Source organism: Salmo trutta, chromosome 3 (genome assembly GCF_901001165.1).
Source record: "Salmo trutta chromosome 3, fSalTru1.1, whole genome shotgun sequence".
NCBI classification, from domain to species: Eukaryota; Metazoa; Chordata; class Actinopteri; order Salmoniformes; family Salmonidae; genus Salmo; species Salmo trutta.
This window is the reverse complement of record NC_042959.1, coordinates 28,296,927-28,317,444: the sequence shown is the minus strand read 5'-3', so window position 1 is coordinate 28,317,444 and position 20,518 is coordinate 28,296,927. Positions and strand designations below refer to the sequence as shown.

The following is a 20,518-nucleotide window of genomic DNA, read 5'->3' as shown; positions in this document are numbered from 1 at the left end:
GCATTTAAAATGTAATGAGTACTTTTGGTTGTCAAGGAAAATGTATGGAGTAGAAAGTACTTTATTTTCTTTAGGAATTTAGTGGCGTAAAAGTAAAAGTTGTCAAATATAAATAGTAAAGTGAAGTACAGATACCTCAAAATGACTTATGTAGTACTTTAAAGTGTTTTTACTGAAGTACTTTACACCACTGCAAATGAAGAATCAAACTGGAGAATAAATGAATGTAACATCACTTTATTTACATTAACATTTTTCTTTGGCATACAGATTTTTGTACAGTTTTTCTTATCTTCATGCCAACACTTTGGCATAATTTATTTTATTAATCATACTTACGATGTACGGTGGATTTATTGTTCTCCATGTTGAATCAATACTTTTTTTATACAACTCATCATTTTGAATTGTTTGCTTGGTGGCGTTGCTTGTTTTGGCCTTTTCACTGGAAATGTGAAAGAAGGACATTCATACATCTTCAGGCTTGATATGGAGGGTTTGAAACTACTGTATGTGTACCTGATATTTTCACTTCGCCTTTAGCACACGGTCGTTCTTGAATTGCGGTGGCATATGAGCATGGCATTTTGGAAATAATTTACATCATTTTAATAGATTTAAAAAAATGTCTTCCCATTGTCACCAGTAGGAGTAGTAACACCAATGACACATTTTAGGTAATTGAGGATTAGCTCATCGCACTCTAGTGACTAATTGTGGCGGGCCGGGCACCTGCATGCTGACTTCGATTGTCAGTTGAACTGTGTTTCCTCTGATGTTTCCCAAGTACCTAAGTACTTTAAACAATGCCTAAACATAAAGTTTTGCAGTTTAAAGAACATGCATTGTTTTATTATCGATAAACAGTTCACTATAAACAAAAACATGTATGATGTGTACTTATTTGTCATTTTAAAGTGTTTTACATAGTTGCTAAGGTAAAAAAAAAAGAAAAAAAGAAAAAAAATATATATATATATACACCTAATGCTATAGTCCCTGCATGTCCTGCATTGAAATAATCCCTTCACAATTAATACAGTACATTCTCAATACAAATGTAATAGTCTCTTCAATGTTGTTGACTTCCATGTATAAGGCATAAGTGGTCTATCTCTGCTATCTATACCAGACATTCGGGTTTATTCAGTGGGGTGCTGATCGTGCTGTGCAATACTGTGTGCTGATAGAAAATCAGCCGTGATTACCACATCCTGTTCTACTATAAATAAACCCTATAAATGCTCTCGATCATCATCCTGACACGGTTTGTTCAGAGGAGGGAAGTAAATGCCACCAGGAAACAAGACTGTTTTCCCTAGTTTAGGTCAGTAGCTGGCAGACCTGCACTGCCTTTCCTGCCAATATGGTCTCTCAGGAATTTGGAATTTGAGACACTGGGGACCAAGGGTGGAACCTGTGGTCAGTTCAGTCGTGTTGTTATGTTGTAAGCCAGACAGTTGTGTATGACAGGATGAAAAAAGAACAACAACATTATCTGATCATCTTCTTTCTCCTGACTTTCTCACGTTGCTGAGCAGTTTCTTAGATCTGTAAATCCCTTACAATTCCTATACCTCAAACTGATTATCACATTAATTAATCCTTATTCTAACAGGAGTAGTAAACACTAGATTTGTTTATATGTGCTGTTGTCCTTGAGTGCCTGGGTCCTACAATGGAAAGTCTGAGTTTAGGGGTTTGGGCAGCAGTGTCACAGTGCACAGTTAATACTGCTTAAAGTGGAATTAAAGGAGGCAGACTAGCTAGCTAGAATACACCAGATCAAATACGTTTTCAGCTACAATACATACAATAGTAGCCTATGGGCTTCAGCTGTAGCCAAGACCAACCAATGGGGCGGTCGATGCAGGGCTGAACAATAACATTAGCACTTAGGAGGAGTCTGTAAACAGTTTTTGATCCCACTCTGACAGAATCGGCTAAAATCCTGATATAAGACATGTATAACCCTAACGCTAACTAACTGATACCTCATATACAGTTGAAGTCCGAAGTTTACATACACTGCGGTTGGAGTCCTTAAAACTCGTTTTTCAACCACTCCACAAATGTCTTGTTAACAAACTATAGTTTTGGCAAGTCGATTAGGACATCTACTTTGTGCATGACACAAGTAATTTTTCCAACAATTGTTTACAGACAGATTATTTCACTTATAATTCACTGTATCACAATTCTAGTGGGTCAAAGGTTTACATACACTAAATTGATTGTGCCTTTAAACAGCTTGGAAAATTCCGGAAAATTATGTCATGGCCTTAGAAGCTTCTGATAGGCTAATTGACATAATTTGAGTCAATTGTAGGTGTACCTGTGGATGTATTTCAAGGCTTACCTTCAAACTCAGTGCCTCTTTCCTTGACATCATGGGAAAATCAAAAGAATCAGCCAAGACCTCAGAAAGAAATTGGAGACCTCCACAAGTCTGGTTCATCCTTGGGAGCAATTTCCAAACGCCTGAAGGTACCACGTTCATCTGTACAAACAATTGTACACAAGTATAAACACCATGGGACCACGCAGCCGTCATACTGCTCAGGAAGGAGACACGTTCTGTCTCCGAGAGATGAACGTACTTTGGTGCGAAACATGCAAATCAATCCCAGAACAACAGCAAAGGACCGTGTGAAGATGCTAGAGGAAACAGGTACAAAAGTATCTATATCCATAGTAAAACGAGTCCTATATTGACATAACCTGAAAGGCCGCTCAGCAAGGAAGAAGGCACTGCTTTTTGGTGAAATGTCCTCTGGTCTGATGAAACAAAAATAGAACTGTTTGGCCATAATGACCATCATTATGTTTGGAGGAAAATGAGGGATGCTTGCAAGCCGAAGAACACCATCCCAACCGTGAAGCACGGGGGTGGCATCATCATGTTGTGGGGGTGCTCTGCTGCAGCAGGGACTGGTGCACTTCACAAAATAGGTGGCATCATGAGGAGGAAAATTATGTGGATATATTGAAGCAACATCTCAAGACATCAGTCAGGAAGTTAAAGCTTGGTCGCAAATGGGTCTTCCAAATGGACAATGACCCCAAGCATACTTCCAAAGTTGTGGCAAAATGGCTTAAGGACAACAAAGTCAAGGTATTGGAGTGGCAATCACAAAGCCCTGACCTCAATCCTATAGAAAAGTTGTGTGCAGAACTGAAAAAGTGTGTGCGAGCAAGGAGGCCTACAAACCTGACTCAGTTACACCAGCTCTGTCAGGAGGAATGGGCCAAAATTCACCCAACTTATTGTGGGAAGCTTGTGGAAGGCTACCCGAAACGTTTGACCCAAGTTAAACAATTTAAAGGCAATGCTACCAAATACTAATTGAGTGTATGTAAACTTCTGACCCACTGGGAATGTGATGAAAGAAATAAAAGCTGAAATAAATCATTCTCTCTACTATGACATTTCACATTCTTAAAATAAAGTGGCGATCCTAACTGACCTAAGACAGGGAATTTTACTAGGATTAAATGTCAGGAATTGTGGAAGACTGAGTTTAAATGTATTTGGCTAAGGTGTATGTAAACTTCCGACTTCAACTGTATATAATATACAAACTGGAGGGGAAACAGAGGAGCGAGGGTTGAAATGGCCTTTTTTAAAGTGTGTGTTTGTTTCCCTTTTTAGAGCTGGTCTAGGAGGAGCGGGAGGGGAGGGTGTCCTTGGGTTTACCCCTCTGGGCTGCCAGGCCACAACAGTGCAGATAGACACAGACAGGATGGATGAAGGCCAGCAGGCTGAGCAACGTCAGGGCTATGTTCACCTGTAGAGGAAAGAGAAAAAAGAGAGAGAGTGATGAGGGGGAAGGGAGATGGGGTCACCACTCTGCAAGAAGTCCACATTAGAACATAATGGTAAAGGTTAAAGCCTGCTGCAAAGCTCTCCCAAAGGTAAAAGTAGTCTATATGGTCATTCTGATAACAATAGCTCCACTCACGTATAGTGGGTCTCCTCCCAGCACTCCTTTGACCAGGGTAAAGCAGGGGTACTGCAGCAGAGCCACCACTGCAGACAGAGCCATGATCATACCGTACAGCTTCCCAAAGTGACACGGAGGAAAACTACACAGAGGGAGGGAGGGAGGTAAGGCAAGGGAGATTTAATTAATTTGTTACTACTGTACAAAAGTATGACACTAAGAAGGTGTGAGCATCTATCTGTACTCCCCTTATCCTGTTGCATAATGTTTGTTATTGCAAACAGCTGGTGTCTCTCTCTCTGTGTGTGTGTGTGTGTGTGTGTGTGTGTGTGTGTGTGTGTGTGTGTGTGTGTGTGTGTGTGTGTGTGTGTGTGTGTGACTCACGCAATGCTGATGAAGGCTGCATTGCCTCCATAGAGGAAGGATCGGTTGAGGACCTGCAGGACGAAGGTGAGGTACTGGAGGGAGAGGAAGGGGGTGGAGGCACAGATGGAGAACAGGACACACTGCAGCGCCGTCAGGGTCAGGGAGAGCACTGATGCACGCAGGTCTGCCTCCTTCTCACTCACTCCTGCACACACACAACACACATACACCAAAACATACAGTATATACACACACATACACACACAAACACACAGATAAGATTAGTGTTGTGTTTACAAACCCATGCATATTTTACACCCTTCCCCGCCCCCTTCACAGTTAGATATCAGGGTCAGAGAATCAAGCAGTTGTCGTGTCTTTGGCTATGCCGGATTAAGTGATATGACATGCTATTCTATAAAATCCTTTCTCTGTAATTAATATTACCTGATTAAGCTAGTCATGTAAATGTAATTAACTAGAAAGTCGGGGCACCACGAAAGAGTGTTTATAGAGCTGTTATCTTCCGAATAAACTCTTAAAGACCTAGTAATATTTTACATCAATAGCAGTCAATATTAATCGTCACCTTATTTCAGTCTCATCTGAAAGTTGTAAAGTCTTGGTTATCTTCACGAACCCTGGCTAACAAGTTGAATCAGCAATACAAAATTGGGTTTCATTATTTATTTACTAAATACCTAACTAATCACAGAGAATTACATATACACAGAATGCAAATTATGTCATACAGAAAACGTCCCTGGGGGACAGAACCTGTATGATGGCTGGTTACACAAAGAGAGGGGGTTGGGCTTGAATGAAAGAGCGGGAAGACTGAGGAACAAAGGGAGAAGCTAAGCTTTCGTAAATACAGTATCTTATGCATTCTAAATTACCGCCCATTTGGAAAAGAAAAATGCAATAAATATTTACTCTGAGCTGCACTTTGGTAGGTTGGTCGTAGATGCTGGCCGTGTTGGCCAACAGAGATCTTCCTGTCCTCGGAAGAATGTCTCTGGTGGTAAATTGGATACATGGTAGTATCTTCGTTGTGTTTTATACTGGATACGTCGTCCGTCCTTTCCTAGTTTACAGCTGCTGTTGCCAACTCAACGGCTAGGCGGTCTCACTTCTTTAGTGAATAAGAGTTCAAAGTTCATACCATTCACAACCAAAGCTCACGCTGAGGTTGGCTTAGTTCTGTAGTTGACATGATAGTTATTTTTAACGTATGGACCGCCGTCCTATCGTCCTCGGAACAGAAAGTTATTCTCCCTTTTAAACGCAGAGGCTGCAGGCCTTGCGTACTCGGAACAGAAAGTTACATTTTCGTCACGGGCTTATATAGTGGAGGGAGAGAAGGGTGTGTTTCATAGTTTATAACCAATGTCTCTTCACAGGGGCGGGCCACTGATTGAACAGCGCTCTACCTTATGAAAACCCAATTCTCTCATTTGGAAGCTAAAATTACATTTAATCTTTTCACAAATAGTTTCATTTAAATTGCATTTAAATTGCACAACAATTCCATGTGAATCTGATAACTATAATGTGTAGACTTTCCCAGATACAGTTTATGTCATCCTGTCATCAGTCATAATGTCTCAGATGACAACCGAACTGACATCATGTTCATTAAGTACCAACGCATATTTCCAATTGGTTCTATCACTGAAATATGGTCCCCCACTTGTTTGATGTTCCCAGACTCTCTATGTTTAACAAAGGCTATTCAAGAGTCCTTCAGTATAGTCAGAGAGAGAGGGAAGGGAGAAAGGTATTTATGGGGGGGTCATAAACCTTACCCACAGGCCAACTTCATGACACAGTTCTCAGGGATCTGGTGTTGAAGTTAGTTTAGAGTATAATTTCACTTACGAGTTTTCACAAAAATACCATCTTGAACACATATGTCAGTAGTGTGAAGATGTTAATCTCGATTTAATTCTGTCTTCTCCATTTCTACGCCACCTCCTTAGGTAGCATACAACATTCTACACCACTTCAGTCACCCCCTTCCAAGCAGTAATGTACTGAAGGTCAGAGGCTCTTCAGCCCAAATGTTCCTCCAGTAAAACTCTTAATAGCAGAGCAATTTATTTGAAAACAGCTGTAATGTATAGACATCCTTATATTTGAGACTTGTTTTATTGAGTTTTAACTGAAATTGCAGTAATAGCCTGTTACATTCTGAAATTGTTGGCATAGCAAAACAAAATGACCTGTGAAAGAACGTTCTTTGTGTGTTTGGTTTGGAGTGTGAGTGTGGGAGGTTTCACGTGTGTGTGTAGAGGGGTTGTATTAGTGTCTGGAGGTGAAGGTTGTACCTGTGGCCCTGGGCTTGCCCTTGTGTCGGTCCATGATGAGGCCGTTCCAGGGGGCGCAGAGCACCCCACAAAGCTGGGTCACAGCAAAAGCATTGGTGTATGTGCTCACTGCAGGGAAAAACAGAGCGGAATAAGGACTTGCTTCGAACGAGAGAAGAGTTACACTTTAAACAACTTTTGTTTGTAAGTCTACTTTATTAAACATAAGTAAGATATTTATAAACGGTTAAGACAGTAATACACTACATGGCCAAAAGTACATCTTATTCCAAAATCGTGGGCATTAATATGGAGTTGGTCCCCCCTTTACTGCTATAACAACCTCCACTCTTTTGGGAAGGCTTTCCACTAGATGTTGGAGCGTTGCTACAGGGAGTTGCTTCCATTCAGCCACGAGCATTAGTGAGGTCGGGCACTGATGTTGGACGATTAGGCCTGGCTCGCAGTCGGCGATCCAATTCATCCCAAAGGTGTTCGATGGGGTTGAGGTCAAGGCTCTGTGCAGGCCAGTCAAGTTCTTCCACACCGATCTCGACAAACCATTTCTGTATGGACCTCACTTTGTGCACGGGGGCATTGTCATGCTGAAACAGGAAAGGGCCTTTCCCAAACTGTTGCAACAAAGTTGGAAGCACAGAATCGTCTAGAATGTTATTGTATGCTGTAGCATTAAGATTTTGTTTCACTAGATCTAAGGGGCCTAGCCAGAACCATGAAAAACAGCCCCGGACCATTATTCCTCCTCCACCACACTTTACAGTTGGCACTATGCATTTGGGCAGGTAGCATTCTCCTGGCATCCGCCAAACCCAGATTGGTCCGTCGGACTGCCAGATGGTGAAGCGTGATTCATCACTCCAGAGAACATGATCCACTGCTCCAGAGTCCAATGACAGCAAGCTTTATACCACTCAAGCCGACGCTTGGCATTGCGCATGGTGATCTTAGGCTTGTATGTGGCTGGTCGGAAATGGAAACTAATTTCATGAAATCTCATTTCATGAAGCACGCGATGAACAGTTCTTGTGCTGACGTTGCTTCTAGAGGCAGCTTGGAACTCGGTAGCGAGTGTTGCAACCGAGAACAGACCATTTTTACGCGCTACGCGCTTCAGCACTCGGCGGTCACATTCTGTGAGGTTGTGTGGCCTACCACTTCGCAGCTGAGCCGTTGTTACTCCTAGATGTTTCCACTTCACAATAACAGTACTTACAGTTGACCGGCGCAGCTCTAGCAGGAATTTGAAGAACTGACTTGTTGGAAAGGTGGCATCATATGACGGTGCCACATTGAAAGTCACTGAGCTCTTCAGTGCGGTCCATTCTACTACCAATGCTCGTCTATGGATATTCCATGGCTGTGTGCTCGATTTTATACACCTGTCAGCAACGGGTGTGGCTGAAATAGCCGGCAGCCACTAATTTGAAGGGGTGTCCACATAGTTTTGGCATTAGTATAATGTCTGATGCATAAGTATAATGTCTGATAATAGGCATTTGTAAGTGTGTGTGTATGTGTGTGTGAGTGTGTATGTGTGTGTGTACCTAGAGAGGGTTCTCCCTGGGTCAGTCTCTGCAGCATGGGGTTGAGGGTGCCGATGAACAGGTAGTGCCTCAGCTGCATGACAGATAGCCACACCAGGTGCCAGAGGAAGAACTTGGACAGGAAACACTCCCAGAAAGTAGCCACTGAGAGAGGGTGTGGGGTAAGGCGAGGAAGAGGTCAAATCAGTCACAAATACACACAGATTATGTAATTGCAGTTAACAAGGTCTGTATGGTCAACAAATCATGAATATATGGGGCAAGGGAACGAGAAGGGCTGATATCAAGTTAACCTAAATCTACACACCTTTCTCTACGCTCTCCTTGTTAAAAGGCGTTTCCTGCATGACATCATCACTCTGCACGCTGGCAATTGCTGCTGTCTGCTCCGGGCTGAAGGTCTTGGTCTGGCCACAGTTTATTCTGTCACAGGAAGTAATAGCAACACTGGTTAGAGTCACACAGAGAACAGACAGACTGGACCCACAGGGGGTGTGCTGGGGTCTCTAGTTTGTTAGAGCTTCTGCTAAGAGCAACAAACACTCAGCAGACATGTATTCACTTCTTTCCCTGAGTCTATTTTCTGTCCATCTCCTGTTCTTTCACCTAGGTGTAGCCCTCAGGGAGGGGGTAGGGGATGTGTTCTTACCCGTAGGTGTAGCCCTCGGGGAGGGGGTAGGGGATGTGTTCTTACCCGTAGGTGTAGCCCTCAGGGAGGGGGTAGGGGATGTGTTCTTACCCGTAGGTGTAGCCCTCAGGGAGGGGGTAGGGGATGTGTTCTTACCGTAGGTGTAGCCCTCAGGGAGGGGGTAGGGGATGTGTTCTTACCCGTAGGTGTAGCCCTCAGGGAGGGGGTAGGGGATGTGTTCTTACCCGTAGGTGTAGCCCTCGGGGAGGGGGTAGGGGATGTGTTCTTACCCGTAGGTGTAGCCCTCAGGGAGGGGGTAGGGGATGTGTTCTTACCCGTAGGTGTAGCCCTCAGGGAGGGGGAAGGGGATGTGTTCTTACCCGTAGGTGTAGCCCTCAGGGAGGGGGTGGGGGATGTGTTCTTACCCGTAGGTGTAGCCCTCAGGGAGGGGGTAGGGGATGTGTTCTTACCCGTAGGTGTAGCCCTCAGGGAGGGGGTAGGGGATGTGTTCTTACCCATAGGTGTAGCCCTCAGGGAGGGGGTAGGGGATGTGTTCTTACCCGTAGGTGTAGCCCTCAGGGAGGGGGTAGGGGATGTGTTCTTACCCGTAGGTGTAGCCCTCAGGGAGGGGGTAGGGGATGTGTTCTTACCCGTAGGTGTAGCCCTCAGGGAGGGGGTAGGGGATGTGTTCTTACCCGTAGGTGTAGCCCTCAGGGAGGGGGTAGGGGATGTGTGTTCTGGGTAGCAGGAGGAAGGTCCTGACCAGGTGGATGATGCCACACGCAGCCAGGAAGAGGAAAGAGGCACGCAGAGAGATCCCAGCCTCAAATAGCAGCTAGAGCAGAAGAGAGGCAGGAGGGATGGCATGATTATCACCATCATCATCATCACCATCATCACCACCACCATCATCATAATCATTACCTCATTGACAGCTATCAATTTATAATCTCTGTGTGTGTGTGTCTTACCTTGATGATGAGGAAGAGTGCGGAGGAGGAGTCGAAAGCACCATTGTAGAGGGTGATGATGGTGGAGCGAGCGGAACCAAACAGGTTGCCTATCTACAGGAGTAACAGAGAGGTGAAGCATATTTCCTGAGTACATACCACAGACCGACAAAACCCCAAGTCAAACGGAAGCAAAATCATGGCCCAAGGCAAGGCTATGCTATATCATGATAGTGTTCTCAGTCATGGTCCTCTTTAATTACTAAGAGAACTCCTCTGCCCTGAGGACTGCTGTGTACATGACTGATGTTTATTCAGGAGGTAATGAATAAGAGAGCAGACCTGCATGTTGGTGACCAGAAACAAGATGCCTCCCACAGAGATGCAGGACAGTGCCGGGAAGAGGAGGACGGACAGAGCTGAGAGAAAAAAAGAACAGACTTAGTTCTCTTGAAATCTTGAGAATTGCTGACATAAGTGTACCAAACGTTCCAACTGTTGCTAAAAATGTATCAAACGCCATGGGGTTTGGGTAAGCTGTGCCATAAAGCCTGTTTTTGAAAAGTCAATGATTTTACCTGAACTTGAGAAGGCCACAAACAAGGCACCAGAGGTGTACATTGATCTGGAGAAGACACACACATACACACTTGCTGACAATCAGAAACACAATGTCACAATGAGACCAGTCAGAGGGTAATGTTAAAAAATACTCAGTTTAACTTCACATATTCTTGCCCTCTGGTTGTTCCTCCCACTATCCTAGCCCTGTTTTAAGAGCCTTAGCCCACATTAGCTGTGTTTTCCTGGTCCTAGCTACGAGGTCTAGGTCACATCTCAACCTCTTTTAGTTTTATTTATATCACCTTTATTTAACCAGGTAGGCCAGTTGAGAACAAGTTCTCATTTACAACTGTGACCTGGCCAAGAGAAAGCAAAGCAGTGCGACAAAAACAACAACACAGAGTTACACATAAACCTCTCTCTCTCTAGTCTCTATCCTCTCTCTATTTGCATTCCTTCTCTTTTCATTTCCCCTCCATCTAGAGTGAAAACATGTGGATTTGCTTCTGATTGGCTTAGGAGGCGATGTATGGGGAGTTTGTTGATGCAGATTTGGAATCTGGGGCTATGGAAGGTTTTTTCAGTAACTGGGTCTGTGCCACATTAACCCTAGTTGGCCCAGTCTAACCCCATCCACCCCAGGCTCAACCACACCCTGAACACTCACAGTCAACAACATAACCCCCAGCCCTTAACTATATCTGTAAATGTCTCCCACCCTGTCCAACTTCATTCCTCTTTCTCATTCCCTCTCTGCTTGGCATGTCCACTCTCCCTCCATTCCTTACCTCTGGCAGTGCTCGTCCTCTGGCGCTGTCTTGCACCGTTTCTTGGATAACTAGGCATTGAGTCCAATCTACTCAAACAGGAAACTAGAAGCCCAGACAACTCAACTCACACCTTCCCCAGCACTTTAAACTGGCCTATCCTTGGCTTTGTTTTCTCTCTCTCTCTCTCTCTCTCTCTCTCTCTCTCTCTCTCTCTCTCTCTCTTTCACTCACACAAACACACACACATGCACACACACACACATAATTCCCCTCTCCCTTGCACCTCCCAGAGTTTACTCCACATCTGTTATTGTGAACAGACATGGTAACCCCTCTAAACGAAATAACAGGATGTGACAGCCAGAAAAAGAGTGACTTAGCACTGGAGGGTACACGTCCTCATGCTTTCCACCGTCACTTAGATACCACAAACAGAGAGACAGATAGGCAGGGACAGAGTGAAACTGTTGGAGAGAGTGGTAAAAAGAGAGACTAATAGAGGTTCTCTGTTATGGCTGAGGCAATGGCAGACTGTGTTTAGTTTAGTATTATAAACTGGGTAGTTTGGGTCCTGGATGCTGATTGGCTGAAAGCTGTGGTCTATCAGACAATATACCACAGGTATGACAGAAAATTACTGCTCTAATTACGTTCGTAACCAGTTTATAATAGCAAAAAGGCACCTGGGGGGTTTGTGGTATATGATCAATATACCACGGCTAAGGGCTGTATCCAGGCACTCCCCGTTGCGTTGTGCTTAAGAACAACCCTTAGCCGTGGTATATTGGTTATAAAACACACCCCCCCGGGCCTTATTGCCAGCTGTCTGGCTGCTTCATAGCACTGTGCTTTTCGACGGTCTCTCAGTCTAACAGCCATAACATGAGCCGTTAGTGCAGCATCGACCAGAGACAAAGAAATCTCAACTCCCATGAGATTAGGCACGTATTAAAGCCTCATTAACTCTGAACAGATTCTTAAACATTTAACAAGACTCTATAATATACTGTCTTCACGTAAGGCCAAACCATCGCGGGTAACTCAAGACTAAGCGCAAATCAATGGTTGATGTCAACGGGGGATTTGCGTGAAAGGTCAAGATACAGTCTCAAGATAAGATAAGACAAGGCTCATATAGCTGTGCTCAGGATCTTGTTTTAGTGACACTACTGCATTAGGTTGTTTACGTTATGGATATGGTTGAATATAGGTTATCAACCCGGTGCAGCTTAATGATGCGTTATAACATGTTTACAAAAAGACTCACATTCCCAGCAGCCTGGCCACCATGGTGCCAAAACGGTCGAACAGGAAGCCATTGGGCAGCAGCAGGAAGTTGTTCATGAAGGAAGCGATGGTGAAGATGAGGGAGAATTGTTCATCCTGAGCACTGCAGTCTGACACACACACACACACACACACACACACACACACACACACACACACACACACACACACACACACACACACACACACACACACACACACACACACACACACACACAGGCAGAGTTCTGTCAGTATGGGCAGGTGTGTGTGTGTGCATGAGTGTGCCCAGGCCTCTGATGACCTTAAACATATTTATTTGTATTGTAAGATATACTGTGAATCCAAACAAATGATACATTATGTGAGAATGTGTTTGAAACGAGATGGTGAGGTGTCTCAGTCACTGACCGAGGAGTTGTGTTCCATTGACCCCGGTAGTGTTGACACACAGGTAGCTGAAGTACCCTTCCGTCTTCAGGACGAACACCAGGGAGGCCCAGCCAAAAACGACCCCCGCAAAACACAGGCACTCCAGTAGTCCCGTGACCAGGGTCAGCCACCGCCGCACCACCGCCTCACCCTTACAACCCAGCATGGTCTTGACCCGCACTTTCACTCTTTTTAGGTTCCCTGGTGGAGTCACTTCACCTAAGAGAGAAAAAGAGAAAATCAGAAAACAAAACCCAACAAAGATTTTTAAAAGCCCATCTCTTCTCTGAAAGTGATTTCAAATCTCAATGACTCTCTTGAATGCCCTCTTGAATAGCATATACGCTAAAATAATGCTTTTCTGTGTCGTTTTGATCGACTGGCCATTGCATTTTGCTGCAGTCGCATTGAAGGCAAACATACATTTCTAACATTCCAAACATATTGCCAAAGAAACTAGATGTAATAAAAAAGAAACAACTGTCGCAACATTCAGTTCTGTGGACACGTGAACCACTTACTCACAGTTCAGAAGAAGATCTCCAGCTACTCTTGGAAAACTACTCCCCTTTCTTCCCTCAACTCTCTTTTATAGTTTATATAGCGTTCTTTCCACCCAGTGTCCCCTCCCCTTCATTTGACCCCTCCTCTCCCCTAAATCTCCCGCTTTCTCGCCAACGGAAGTCCTATTTTCAGGGTTTTCTCTGATGGCGAACACATGAATGTGAAGGAAAAGATACAACGAAAGAAAGCTAATACACGCCATGAAAGCAAATTAAATGACATATGGGAGAGATACTTCCAATATTGCCCAAAAAGGACTGTTCATTTGTCTGTACTGTTTTGCTTGTCTAAACTGTTGCTATTTACATTGCTAGTGAATGACCAGTGTCTTTCAATGTGTATCAAGGGCATTAGCACTTAGCCTTTGACATTCATGTGCTCCCTCTCTCACTCCATTCACTCCCTACTAGTAAAGTCAAAAGGGCTGGAAGACTCAATGGGTGATGCAAGTAAACTATGAATAACGACCACAAGATCTGATAGTGTCATAATTCAGTTTTTACACCTCGGATCACAAGACCCTCTTTGCCAGAACACAGCTTAACTTCCTCAAATCCATGACCGCATACGTCAAAAGAGACAGAGAGAGAGAGAAAGAGAGACAGAGAGAGAGATAGAAATATAGACAGAGCGAGAGAGAGAGAGAGAGAGAGAGAGAGAGGATGATTACTTTACAACACACTCAGACACACAGAGCTTGGTACTCTGCTGTGTTGAAGGCCAGGGTGAAGTTCTTCTCTCTCTCAGATGCGTTCAGGGTTGAGAAGTCAAAAGCATCTGCGAAGAAGCGATGGATGAGTGCACAGAACGCCAGCCCATCACACGATGAAGATGAGAAGTTCTCTATGGAAATGCCCTGGGAAAGAGAAGGTGGCAGGCAAAGAGAAATTGCGACAGAGTGAGAGAGAATGAAAGAGGGAGAGAGAGAATGAAAGAGGGAGAGAGAAATAGAGAGAGAAAGAGATATAGAAACAAAGAGAGAGCGAGAGAGCGAAATAGACACAGAGAAAGAGAGAAATAGAGACAGAGAAAGAGAGAGTTGAGATAAAAACAAACATACAGTCTATCACACATAAAGAAACAGTTATCAAACATACAGAGTCAGAGAGATCCTACATTCCCATCCTATTCAGATCCATGACTTGTCATGTGTGATAGGATTTATCTTATGCATAATAAACTCAGCAAAAAATAAACGTCCTCTCACTGTCAACTGCGTTTATTTTCAGCAAACTTAACGTGTAAATATTTGATTGAACATAAGATTCAACAACTGAGACATAAACTGAACAAGTTCCACAGACGTGACTAACAGAAATTGAATAATGTTTCCCTGAACAAAGGGGGGGGGGGGTCAAAATCAAAAGTAACAGTCAGTATCTGGTGTGGCCACCAGCTGCATTAAGTACTGCAGTGCATCTCCTCCTCATGGGCTGCACCAGATTTGCCCGTTCTTGCTGTGAGCTGTTACCCCACTCTTCCACCAAGGCACCTGCAAGTTCCCGGACATTTCTGGGGGGGAATGGCCCTAGCCCTCATCCTCCGATCCAACAGGTCCCAGACGTGCTCATTGGGATTGAGATCCGGGCTCTTCGCTGACCATTGCAGAACACTGACATTCCTGTCTTGCAGGAAATCCCGCACAGAACGAGCAGTACGTCTGGTAGCATTGTCATGCTGGAGGGTCATGTCAGGATCAGCCTGCAGGAAGGGTACCACATGAGGGAGGAGGATGTCTTCCCTGTAATGCACAGCGTTGAGATTGCCTGCAATGACAACAAGCTCAGTCCGATGATGCTGTGACACACCGCCCCAGACCATGACGGACCCTCCACCTCCAAATCGATTCTGCTCCAGAGTACAGGCCTCGGTGTAACGCTCATTCCTTCAACGATAAACGCAAATCCGACCATCACCCCTGGTGAGACAAAACCGCGACTCGTCAGTGAAGAGCACTTTTTGCCAGTCCTGTCTGGTCCAGCGACGGTGGGTTTGTGCCCATAGGCGACGTTGTTGCCGGTGATGTCTGGTGAGGACCTGCCTTACAACAGGCCTACAAGCCCTCAGTCCAGCCTCTCTCAGCCTATTGCGGACAGTCTGAGCACTGATGGAGGTATTATGCGTTCCTGGTGTAACTCGGGCAGTTGTTGTTGCCATCCTGTACCTGTCCCGCAGGTGTGATGTTCGGATGTACCGATCCTGTGCAGGTGTTGTTACACGTGGTCTGCCACAGCGAGGACAATCAGCTGTCCATCCTGTCTCCCTGTAGCGCTGTCTTAGGTGTCTCACATTATGGACATTGCAATTTATTGCCCTGGCTACATCTGCAGTCCTCATGCCTCCTTGCAGCATGCCTAAGGCACGTTCACGCAGATGAGCAGGGCATCTTTATTTTGGTGTTTTTCAGAGTCAGTAGGAGGGTCTCTTTAGTGTCCTAAGTTTTCATAACTGTGACCTTAATTGCCTACCATCTGTAATCTGTTAGTGTCTTTACGACCGTTCCACAGATGCATGTTTATTAATTGTTTATGGTTCATTGAACAAGCATGGGAAACAGTGTTTAAACCCTTTACAATGAAGATCTGTGAAGATATTTGGATTTTTACTAATTATCTTTGAAAGACAGAGTTCATATGCCAGATAGAGTTATGTATTGGAACTCTTCCTCTCCCGCACTTTAGTCTTGGGGAACTAGCGGTCAACGTGCCAGATGTAAATAGACTCTGGATTCAAGTTACTGGCCCCAAACTGCACTGATCAGCAGATTTTCGGGCAATATTTGTCACAAGCATCTTTATAATAACCAGCAACCACGAGACTCTCTTTCTCCATGACCATCACACTTCTCCTGCCACTGCCAGGAAGCACTGTCCACTTCCTCTTTCAGGGGGCCAGGGAGAGAGAGAGCATCAAGGTATCAACCACATGTCTGAAGGGATCATCTTAGAGCAAGGGAATCCCATAGAAATATAATGGATGAGTGCAATGTTCATCAACTCAACATTGTAGATGGAGGAAGGTTCATGGGCTATTGGGAAGAGAAGATAACCCTATATGTCCTTATCTATTTCTATGGATACCATCCCTCTACGTCCTAGCACGCATCTACAGTTGAAGTCGGAAGTTTACATACACTTAGGTTGGAGTTACTAAAACTCGTTTTTCAACCACTCCACAAATTTCTTGTTAACAAATTATAGTTTTGGCAAGTCGGTTAGGACATCTACTTTGTGCATGACACAAGTAATTTTTCCAACAATTGTTTACAGACAGATTATTTCACATATAATTCACTGTATCACAATTCCAGTGGGTTAGAAGTGTACATACACTAAGTCGACTGTGCCTTTAAACAGCTTGGAAAATTGCAGAAAATGTCATGGCTTTAGAAGCTTCTGATAGGCTAATTGACATAATTTGAGTCAATTGGAGGTGTACCTGTGGATGTATTTCAAGGCCTACCTTCAAACTCATTGCCTCTTTGCTTGACATCATCGGAAAATCAAAAGAAATCAGCCAAGACCCCAGAAAATGTTCTGTAGACCTCTACAAGTCTGGTTCATCCTTGGGAGCAATTTCCAAACGCCTGAAGGTACCACGTTCATCTGTACAAACAATACTACACAAGTATAAACACCATGGGACCACGCAGCCTTCATACCGCTCTCTCCTAGAGATGAACGTACTTTAGTGCGAAAAGTGCAAATCAATCCCAGAACAATGGCAAAGGACCTTGTGAAGATGCTGGAGGAATATATATATCCACAGTAAAACGAGTCCTATATCGACATAACCTGAAAGGCCGCTCAGCAAGGAAGAAGCCACATCGTTATGTTTGGAGGAAAAAGGGGGACGCTTGCAAGCCGAAGAACACCATCCCAACCGTGAAGCACGGGGGTGGTAGCATCATGTTGTGGGGTGCTTTGTTGCAGCAGGGACTGGTGCACTTCACAAAATAGATGGCATCACGAGGCGGGAAAATTATGTGGATATATTGAAGCAACATCTCAAGACATCAGTCAGGAAGTTAAAGCTTGGTTGCAAATGGGTCTTCCAAATGACCCCAAGCATACTTCCAAAGTTGTGGCAAAATGGCTTAAGGACAGCAAAGTCAAGATATTGGAGTGGCAATCACAAAGCCCTGACCTCAATCCTATAGACAATTTGTAGGCAGAACTGAAAAAGCGTGTGCGAGCAAGGAGGCCTACAAACCTGACTCAGTTACACCAGCTCTGTCTGGAGGAATGGGCCAAAATTCACCCAACTTATTGTGGGAAGCTTGTGGAAGGCTACCCGAAACGTTTGACCCAAGTTAAACAATTTAAAGGCAATGCTACCAAATACTAATTGAGTGTATGTAAACTCCTGACCCACTGCGAATATGATGAAAGAAATAAAAGCTGAAATGAATCATTCTCTCTACTATCATTCTGACATTTCACATTCTTAAAATAAAGTGGTGATCCTAACTGACCTAAGACAGGGACTTTTTACTAGGATTAACTGTCAGAAATTGTGAAAAACTGAGTTTAAATGTATTTGGCTAAGGTGTATGTAAACTTCCGACTTCAACTGTATTATAACACCGTGTTTGTCACCCCAACACATCAGTTCAACTCACAACCCTGCAAACAACAGCTGTCACTCAAACAGCCACTGTAATAGAATTAACCGTAGTGGCAGCAGTTTTAGAACTGATTGTCAACACGCTAACAACCAAAACAATATTGATGTAACCGAGTAATAATACACAGCTTATTTTATACAGACGAGACTGAACAAAAGCTATCATTGGAGTGACTGCCATGAAACAGGGAATAGGAGCAGATTCTGAATCCTTGGCTGCAGCTAGTTCAGACTGAATAGAATAAGAGTCATCATGACATTGACATGTGAGCAAGCATGAACAGAGATCATCAGCTATTTTACACTGAGTGTCCAAAACATTAAGAACACCTTCCTAATATTGAGTTGCCCTCAGAACAGACTCAATTTGTCGTGGCATGGACTACAAGGTGTCCAAAGCGTTCCACAGGGATGCTGGCCCATGTTGACTCCAATGCTTCCCACAGTTGTGTCAAGTTGGCTGGATGTGCTTTAGGTGATGGACCATTCTTGATACACACGAAAAAAAAACTCTGCAGCATTGCAGTTCTTAACACAAACCAGTGCACCTGGCATCTACTACTATACCCTGTTCAAAGGCACTTAAATATTTAGTCTTTCTTGCCCATTCACCCTCTGAATGGCACACATACACAATTCATGTCTCAATTGTCTCAAGGCTTAAAAAATATTATTTAACCTGTCTCCTCTGGTTGAAGTGGATTTATCAAGTGACATCAATAAGGGATCGTAGCTTTCACCTGAATTCACCTGGTCAGGCTATGTCTACGATCATCAAATTGATTCAGCCGCAGACAATTCTTTTCTGGTGTTTATGGTCGGGGGCCAGAACATAATTTGCCTACAAATAATTTGCAGACTGCAAATTGACCGCAAGAAGCCCAAACAGATATGTTTGACTTAAACATAAAAATGTCAAACCTTGCTTACATTTGTATACGATCACGTGCCTCTCTATTATGCGCGGGAATACTTGGGAACAGATTTCTGAAATTCAAATCACTGATTTCCTGGTGTTTTTAGTCTTTTATGTCCAACATTGAAAATTCCACAATTAAAATATTGTTTTGCTCAGAAAACTTGGGGAACCCTGGTCTATATCATGGAAAGGTGTCCTTAATGTTTTGTATACTCAGTGTATGTTGCGCTGTTAGTGTAGCTCCGTGTACATACAGTAGCCTACGTAGCCTATGTCACGTCACGGTTGGAGATGTGGCTAGCGCCAGGCTACAGCAGCAATAAAAAATTGGAACAGTGATTAACAGAACCGTTAGGCAAGCCTTTGCTTTTGTATAAGTCCATCTCAACTTGAGCCAAATCAATCGGGTAATGAGCTTATTTCTCAAATGTATTCAACAGAATACTACACTTTCCCTCAACTAAAGCATATTGTCATATGGGAAACTTGTTACAATGCCGGGGAATAGCCTAGCTATAGCTCGACATGAAGGCAAACCCGCAACAGATATACCAACCACTGAACCAGTAGCAACATTATCTATGTGTTATTTCACACCAGCTAACGTGACATAAGTAGCCTGTGAGGGTAGGGTACCAGTCTTTGTGCCATCATCATGCCACTCCTTGTCAATGTCATCAATGAAGGAGTTTAAATTATATCGAAAACAGATCTTGGACCAGTCTAACAGAAGTAATCCCTCTGTGTCCTACCGTTTTTATTGTAAATGGGTTTTAAAATGCGTTGTTACTAGCAAATAGGTAGTAAGTTGTCTGTTGCTATTATTATATGCATGGGTCCGTTATTGGAAAAATGAAGAAAAAAAGGATCCACCAGAACGCAATCCTCTTTGATTTGCCCTGAATTCGTACACCCCCGCATCCAGCTGACACCACATATAGCCAGAACACAGTGGTCTTGCAAACGCAACAATATATATATATATATATATACATAAAGAAGTCAGGCAGGCATGCAGGCAGTCAGCCACTGGCTTCACTGTCAAGTCTCTAGCATTGCTCTTCAGCCTCAGGTGCATTACGAATGTCTGTCTTGCACAATAAATATGTAACTTGAAAGGCATGACAGACATATGATAGCTATTAAGACCAGTGACGACCCGTCATTTAGGGCAGGTGGGGCTTTTGCAACAAAAAAATACTAAATACAAAAAAATACTAAAATATAAAAATACAATTGATGCCTGTTTTTTCTCTGTTCTTTTGGCATAAATACAAGTCACATATCAGATTGCAAATAATGTAAAAATATTTTTATTGAGTTAATAAAGCTGAATACAAACATGGTCTCTTTTTTGCTTCCTTGACTAAGGCAGCTCCCAAATGCAGGTGTTTCCGCCTAGCTGAGTGCTTTCTGTGATGGAGGGGCAGTCAGCGGAAAATACAGAGCATAGGCGTTGGTAATCTACTCTAGTTGCACAGTGATTGGCTCAGTGTTCTGTCACTCATGGGGACAATACATCACCACAGAATCTACAGGGAGTGCTAGGCAGCTGCAATAGACTTACATTAGAAGTGCCCATCCAAGAAGGCTCAAGATCATTGGCCACAGATAA

At 43.8% G+C, this 20,518-nt stretch overlaps 1 protein-coding gene across 2 annotated transcripts; it reads right to left on the bottom strand.

Moving 5' to 3' along the window:
- Window positions 1-3,645: 3,645 nt before the first annotated feature.
- LOC115171783 (solute carrier family 43 member 3) lies at window positions 3,646-13,399 on the bottom strand. 2 transcript variants are annotated; one of them, XM_029728922.1, is made up of 13 exons: window positions 13,320-13,399; window positions 12,774-13,013; window positions 12,364-12,493; window positions 10,341-10,387; window positions 10,105-10,181; window positions 9,784-9,876; window positions 9,508-9,647; window positions 8,492-8,607; window positions 8,185-8,328; window positions 6,641-6,748; window positions 4,329-4,515; window positions 3,963-4,086; window positions 3,646-3,788 (listed from the first exon to the last, which is right to left on the bottom strand). In XM_029728922.1, exons 2-13 carry the CDS (start codon window positions 12,958-12,960, stop codon window positions 3,660-3,662), a joined length of 1,482 nt encoding a protein of 493 aa, XP_029584782.1. In that variant the 5' UTR covers window positions 12,961-13,013; window positions 13,320-13,399; the 3' UTR covers window positions 3,646-3,659. The 2 variants fall into 2 exon arrangements, with proteins under 2 accessions (XP_029584782.1, XP_029584790.1); XM_029728930.1 differs by having other exon boundaries at window positions 13,316-13,374.
- Window positions 13,400-20,518: the final 7,119 nt, after the last annotated feature.

Coding starts and splice junctions, on each gene's coding strand:
- LOC115171783 (XM_029728922.1), bottom strand. CDS start 12,960: ATGCTGGGTTGTAAGGGTGAGGCGGTGGTGCGGCGGTGGCTGACCCTG. Junction 9,648..9,783: donor CACTCTTCCTCATCATCAAG/GTAAGACACACA, acceptor CTTCTGCTCTAG/CTGCTATTTGAGGCTGGGAT. Junction 3,789..3,962: donor TGGGAGGAGACCCACTATAC/GTGAGTGGAGCT, acceptor TTTCCTCTACAG/GTGAACATAGCCCTGACGTT.